Raw genomic sequence first — 7,451 nt, forward strand, 5'->3', positions numbered from 1 at the left:
CCGTAGAGTAACAGGGTTGGAAGCAGTGATGGGATTCAGCCAGTTCCCACCTTACCTTGGTGAACTGGTTATTGGAAGAAATCATGAGGGCAGAGAACCGGGGGTTCAATTATTTGAATCCCACCACTGGTTGGAAGGGACGTTGGAGGTCTTCTAGTCCAACCCCCTGCTTGAGCAGGAGACCCCATGCCAGGGTGTGTCCAACCTTGGCAACTTTAAGACCTGTGGACTTCAACTCCCAGAATTCCCCCAGTAGCTGCCTGGGGAATTGTGGGAGCTGAAGTCCACAATCTTAAGGTTGTCCACCCCTTCCCTGTGCCATTCCAGACAAAGAGCCGACCAATCTCTTCTCCAAGAGCTCCAGGGACGGAAGGGAGGTCCTTCCGCTGGTTCCTTGTTCTCACGGTCGGACATTTCTCCCTAATTCTAGGTTGGCTCCCCATAACTTCCTTCTGCTTGGGGGTCAGGAGCCCTCAGTCAGCCTGGCGACAAAGGACTCTCTGGCGTCTTTTCTCGGAAACCTCCAGCGACGGAGCGCAGAAAAGAAAACCAAAGGTAGACAAACGTCCTCTGTAGGGCTCAAAGGCACCTTCGGGCCTCGTCTGGGTTTTGCAGGACTTGAAAAGCGAAAAAGGAGCACCTGGAACTCCACCGTATCCAGGGCGTGCCGATTTGTTTACTTGGCAAGCCGCAAGGCGCTCTTGCCCGGGAGGTGCCACCTTGGAGGCCCACCCAGCGGGCCAGGAGCCGCAGCCAGGGAAGCCAGCCAACTGGTTCTCCCAGTCCAGGCACCCTAATACAGCTGTTCCTTTTCAGGCACCCTTGTCAGCTGACTCCGCTGGGTGCAGGAATGTGTTCGCGCCCCACCCTGCTTTGCCTCGAGAGCTGCTGCTGCTGCTGCTGACGCAGGAGACATCGGGTGCCAAACCCAACTGCTTATTATTGCAGCTCGCAGCTGTTTTATTTGAACCGGGGACGTTGTGACGTGTCTCTTTTTCTCTGTAAGCTGAAGTCTTGGCAGCAACTTAGAAAGATCTGGTCCTTTTTGCAATTCCTGGCTCACCTACAACTGGAGTTCCCCAACCCTCAATATTTCTCCATTCCCTTTTAGGGTGCGTCCCTTGCTGGGGTCCCTTCCTCCGCCTTCCCCCCCCCCCTTCAGGCATCTGATGTGCCCAGGATTGAAATCCCACTTGAATATGACACATGCTTTACTTGACGGAGATTTCTTTCCAAAGTATTCGTGCAAAAGTGTTAGTAAGGCTGCACCTGGAATCCTGCATCCTGTTTTGCTTATCCACGTTACCCCAGAACAAGATGTTGAGACGTTGGAGGAAATGCAACTGAGATGATTAAAGGCCTGGAGATAAAAACACAGGAAGAAGGGCTGCAGGATTTGGGCTTGGCCAGTCTGGTGAGAAGAGGGAGGGGGGGACATGATAGCAGCATTCCAGGATCTCAGGGGTTGCCACAAGAAGGCGGGGTGGGGGGGGTCAACTTATTTCCCAAATCATGAGAAGGCAAGACAAGAAACGACAGGTGGAAACTTCCTAAGAGTGAGGACACTTACACCAGTGGAACAGCTTTGCCTTCAGAAATCGTAGCTTCTGCACCACGGGAGGTTTCTAAGAAGAGACCCGACAGCTACTTGCCAGAAATGGTACTATAGGTCAAGGTCTCTTGCTTGGGCAGGGGGTTGGACTAGAAGACCTCCCAGGGGCCCCTTCCAGCTCTTATTCTGTTTGATTGAAGTGGGAAACTATTTCTCAAGACCTCCTTCTGAAGAAGCAGAGACACAGGAGCAGACAAGACGTTCTGATCTCAGATTTATTATTAACTGAGGAGGAATGGCTGCACCATTTATCTTTTGGAGATTCGGAGAAGAAATAACATCTTTTTTTCCAGCAGAGGAAAAAAGCATCTGGAACCATTTCAAAATTGTAGGACAATCTCGTTTGCTCATAGTTTACACACAAAAATATAGATATTTTATATATATATACATATATATTATTCTGGAATATTTAAAAAAAAAAGATAAATACAATATAAAATTCTTTTTGAATAAATAGACTCTATAAATAGTTTGGTTTCGGTTATTGCCTTATTACAAGGTAAACATCTGAGGATTAAAAAAGCCAACAACACCCACCACAAAAATGACACGGAGATGTGACCAGCATGGACATTGGCTTAGAAACAAAAGGCCCCCTCCTCCCCTCCACCCCAACTGGTCTCCATCAGTGCAAAATGTCTAATTTAACTGGGGTTGAAGCAACAGGGCACCATTTTCCTGGCTGTGGGTCCTGGCCTTTGTGGTCACTAACAAGTTTTATTCCTGACGCCGCCGGCAGAAACGTTTGTCCTCTGGTTGGCCAGTCCCCAAATCCTCCCCCATACGTGGGGCTGGAGGAGCAGAGATCCCAGAAATGTGATTTCGTGGAGTTGGAGAGCATTTCCTTGGAGGACCAAGGAAGAAAAGACACGTTCTGGAATTGGTCAATGTGGGAGAACTATCGGACACCCAGTTTGGTTCAGATCCGAGTTTCCTATGGAACAGGGGTGAACAATTTTGGCTCGATTTTGTTTTTGGTCAATGAATTTCACCCCACTGGAGCAAGGAAGTAGCCAATCCGATTCAGATTTTCCAATACGGTACAATTTCACACCTAGGCAGCTGGCAGAGAGATTTGGGAGGAGAGGAAGAGTGATAAACAGCCTCCCTCTTGCCCCCCCCCAGGGGATGCAGAATTCTTGGGGTTCAGAGCACCCCAAGGGGGAAACGCCGCCCTGATTTCAAAAGCTCCAGAGGGCGTGGCATGGCGGAGGGATTAAAAAAAAGAGATAAAACTCAGCACCTCTCCTTAATTCTCAACCTATTCATGCTGGAGGACTAGATAAGGAGAGAATATTCACAGTATAAAGCATGGTTTTTTTAAAAAAAGATACATTAACAGTTACCAGGATGTCATCTAAGTCGTATTTCCCTGGACCGGCTTCTGTGGTGTGAGATATTCTCCTCCCCCCCACCCATTTTTGTCAAAAACAAATAAAGCTGCTACATACAAGTCCACGTCCCTTTTCTCCCTGGGACAGGTAACCTTTGGCATAATGCTCAGGTGTTAGATCAGCACCTGTCACTTGGAGATGGGTGGAGTTCTGGGGGTTGAAGTCCCCCCATCTGCAAGTGATGGAAGTTTGCAAACACCCGGTGAGTCTCAAGAGTAAGAAAGATCCTTTGTTTGTTTGCACTTCTCCAGACTTTTCCAGGTTGGGGGGAGGGAGTGGATCCCTAAAAAGGGACCAATCTCCTTACAGTTGAATCTCTTGAGGGAGGGAGGGAGGGAGGCTGGTCCACCCCCACTGCCCCTCTCAGCACAGCTCAACCCGGCCAGGGGGTTTATGCAAAACCAGAGAGAAAATCAAATTGACTCCCCATCTTGGCTTCCTGGCTCCCTGAAAGGTGATTTTTGAGACAGTTCCAAGGCCCAAGTATCTGACTCCCCCCAAAACACACACACAGATATATATATATACAGCCGTAAGGCACTCGGGGAGGGAGAGGGAGGCAAGGACTTGGCCCACCCCTCTGCATAACTGCTCAGTCTGGAGTCTCCTTGCAGGCTCCGTTTAAGGCACTAAGTGGGGAAAGGGAAACTTGAATAGGCTGGAACCCCGTTTGCTTTCAGGACACCCCGCATTTCCCAGGCCTCTTGAGGGCAGTAAGGCCGGCCGGTGGGAAGCAGGAAAAGCCCCCACCCCACCCCCAAAAGAACAGGCAAGAGGAGGGCTTAACGAGAAGCCCCCGAAAAACAGCTGGCATCAGTTCAGGACCTTGGGGTCCCCCTCTCTCCGAAGGGATCTCATCCAGAGGGTGGCCCCCTCCGTTGCAATCGACAGCAAGCTGGAAGCGTCCCGTCCGGCGCTCAGTCCGAGACCGAAAGCCGGTTGAAGATGGGCAGGCGGTGAGGGGTCCCCGCCGGCCCGCCGACAGGGTGCTGGTCGAAAACTGGGGAGTCGGAGCCGCTGAGGCTGCTGCTGCTGCTGTAGCAGTCGGGGTCCGAGAGCGAGTTGGCGGAGGGGGTCCTAGGCAGGGCCGACGGGGGCGTCCCAGGGGCGGCCGAGAAATAGTCCCGGTGGCTCTGGAGCGAGGCGCCCCCGCCGGCTGGCTTCCTGCAGCGGCAGGAGCAGCAGCCTCCGGCGGGGGCCGCCGGCAGCGAGTCCCCCGAAGGACGAGACCAGGGCGAGCGGGTCCAGCGTCAGGCGCTCGAAGGGCGACGACAGGAACTCGGTGGTGGAGGCGGGTGGAGGTGGCGGCGACACGGAGGGCGCCCGGGCGAAGGAGGCCGGGTCAGGCAGGCCGTGTAGCGGGGAGGCGCGGCGGGCAGTGGGCACCCCGGAGAAGCTAACGCTCTGGCGGAGGAGCTGTGGGGAGGTGCCGCTGGGCCCATGGCTGCCGAAGACCTGCGCCTCCTCGGGGAAGTGGATGAAGTGGCAGCGGGAGCCGTAGGGACAATCGCCGTGAAGGTAGAACTTGTGGCAGAGCTCCGTCTTGTACTTGGGGTGGCGGCTGACGGAGCGCAGCTCGCACGAGCCGTGGGCAAACTGGCACTTGGCGCCGTACTTGCAGCGGCCGCTCTCGCTGAAGGTGCGGCACAGCTCTGTCTTGTAGCGGGACGACGGGGCGGGCAGGCCGGGCTGCTTGAGTGGCGGGAAGCCGGGCGGCGGCGGTGGCAGCGGGTGGGCCGCCTTGCCTTCGATCAGGCTGACCGAGCGGTCCGGGCGCAAGGGTGGGCGCGGCTGCTCGCCCTTGGGGCTCCAGGGGCTGCGCAGGGGCCACAGTGCCGAGTCCCCGCTGCCGGGCAGCGCCGGCTCGGAGCAGGCCGAGAGGTTGCAGGAGAAGGTGGAGGTCGGCGCATCCAGGTCTTCGCTCAGCGAGAGGTTGAGCAGGTTCTGCGGAGGGGGAAGAAGAAGAGAAGCGGGAGAGGTTAGAGACCCAGCCGAAGGCTCCACATGGTGCAAATCCCTTGGCAGGAACTGGCAAAGAGCCCGTGCAACTCTTGCGCAACCTTTGCACCTGCGCAGCGCAGAATCTCAACCGCTGCTGGGGAAAAGCGCCCTGGCCTGGGGTGGGGGGCAGCACCTCAACCCCCCTCGCCAAGCCTCAGGACCCTGAAGGAGGCCTCCTTCCTAAGCCTGGAGCCCCTCCCTTGGGACGATCTGCCGCGCCTGCCCGGCTTGCGACTTCCACCCGTTCTTGTCCAGCGAGACCCCCTGGAAACACCCCGCCCTCCCCCCGGCTGATGGGGAAGCTCAGAAAGAGAAGGCAGCGTCGGTCGGTGACAAGCCGTGGCTCTAGGTGTGACGTCAGCAGCCTTCACCTAGCGCGGCTGGGCTGGGCTGCAGTTATTTTTAACCAGAGCCGCGGAGGGGAACAGCTGCTGGGGGGGGTGGGCGGGGGTCACGGGGGCATAAAACCTTCCACCTCTGACCAGCACGGTGGCTGCTTGCCAAGGATAGGGCGCCAGGTGGCCGAAAACCCTTCCACACGTCTTGTGGAAAGAAGGCAGACTTGTCCTGGTACAACTCACCCAGGACCCCCGTCAATCTCCCCCCAAGAAAGATTCTGTGTGTGTGTCCCCCCTCCATTTTATGCAGGCTAAAACAATCGCTTTCCACTAAATTCGCTTTTTAACCGAGGGCCAAACTGTTCCCGGACACTCCTCAAATAATACAACGCAGTCATCCTTCAGAAATCCTGCTTGACAACAAAACCTACTTGCGAGGTGCTTTCCCACCTTACACAAACGTGCAAGGGATGGAAAACACACACACACACACACACACCAGTGTCGAAACCGAAAACACCTTTTAAGACTAACCAACTTCCTGGAGAAACCTTAAACCTGGTTTAAAGACCTCTCAACCTCAGGTTGCCTGGATTTAGTTTGAAGCTGCTTTAGAGAAGCCGCCCGGGTGGGGTTTTGCCCCCCCCCCTCCCCGCTCCTTGTGGGGTGCAGTTCGAGGAGAGCCGCCCCCTCCCCAAGCCAAGAACACCCGGATCTGACCGCCGCGAGGCCCCCAACACCTCGCAAAAAGGGGCCCCCAGACGGCCCCCGTCATTTCTCCCCGCTTGAAGCGACCCTTCACTGACCCCCGAGCTCTGCCCCCGATCAACGGGGACCCCCCTTTGACAGCAGGCGAGCAAGAAGCGTCTTATTCACGGCCTCGGCTGCCACCCTGATCGCCCGGATCCCGAAAGGGGTTTCAGCAAAGGCTTCCGGCTCCCCAGCCCCCGCCGCCCCCCCGGAAGACCCGGGACTGGGTGAGGGTCCTGGCTGCCCCCCGCAAAGCATAAGAAATGGGGTGGGGGTGGAAAACTCCCCGGGAGCGGCCTTTTCCGGCCCACCGAGTGGCAAAGGCGGCTCGGGGAGGCTGCGAAGCGGGGCCCGATCCGCCCGGCAAGCCCCGAGTCGGGGCGGGGAAGAAGCGGCGGCGGCGGCGGCGACGTAATCCCTTGACCTAGAAAAGGAGCCGAGCGGCGCTTCCTGTTTTTCTCCTCCTCTTCGTCGTCTTCTTCGGCCGGGGAGGAAGCGGCTCTTCCGCTCTCTGGGGCCCAGGGAAGGGCGGGGGTCGCTCCACCCGCCCGGCCTCCTTGCCCAGCGCCCGGATCCCTCGGAGGGAAGCCCGGCGGCCCCTCCCCCCCCCGCCCTACCGGGGTCCGGACCGCCCCCCCCCTTATAGGGAAGACTCCAAAGCCCGCCATTCCCAGCCAGAGGCTCCCATCACCGCGCCCCTCCGGGGAGCTTTTTCTTCGGAGAGCGGCCCCGAGAGGGGCTTCCAAGGGGGCTTCAAGGGGGCCGCCGGGCAGAGGCTCGGAGCTGCCTCCCCCCCCCGCAGGCGCCCCGAGGGTCGAGATCCAAAGCCGCGCCCAGGATCCGCGCCCCCCGGCGCCAGAGGCAGGGCGAGCCGTCGGGGCCGGGCGGGCGGTCTCGGAGGCGGCTGGCCGCTCACCTGGTAGAGGTTCCGGACGTCCAGCATGGAGCTCATGGCGGCGCCTAGTCGTGCTTCGCTTGCCGAGAGCAGCACCGACGACTGAGGCGCGGCGGCCGGGAGGCGCAGATATACCGGCGGCCCCGCCCCGTTCCCCGCCCCGCTGCCGTGGGGCGCCGCCTCCCCCGGGCCCTCCCTGCGCCGCCTTCCCGGGCTACTTTGCGGGCCTTTCCCGACCGGCAGCTGGAGGGAGGGGAGGCAGCCCTTTGCCTGGGTGGCCTCAGGATTCCGGCCCTTCCGGGGCAGAGGGGTGGGCTAGATGGCCTCAAGGGGGGGGGCTTGCTGTCCGACCCAGGTTTGTGAGTACCCCAAAGGCCTCTGGAGGACGAGTGGGAGGAACGGCCTGCTGGGAGGCCTCCCACCAAGCAGCCTACGGGAGTCCTCGACTTATGACCACA

General features: G+C 58.2%; 1 protein-coding gene across 1 annotated transcript; it reads right to left on the reverse strand.

Moving 5' to 3' along the window:
• Positions 1-3,800: 3,800 nt before the first annotated feature.
• On the reverse strand, positions 3,801-7,164 carry ZFP36 (ZFP36 zinc finger CCCH-type). Its single transcript, XM_026722855.2, is given in 3 exon segments — positions 3,801-4,226; positions 4,228-4,953; positions 7,015-7,164. Coding segments are annotated over 3 exon segments (1,062 nt in total). The 5' UTR covers positions 7,051-7,164; the 3' UTR covers positions 3,801-3,926.
• Between the last annotated feature and the right edge of the window lie 287 nt (positions 7,165-7,451).

The sequence above is a fragment of the Pseudonaja textilis genome, chromosome 10 (genome assembly GCF_049901715.1).
Source record: "Pseudonaja textilis isolate UNSWEBS1 chromosome 10, rPseTex1.2, whole genome shotgun sequence".
NCBI lineage: Eukaryota > Metazoa > Chordata > Lepidosauria > Squamata > Elapidae > Pseudonaja > Pseudonaja textilis.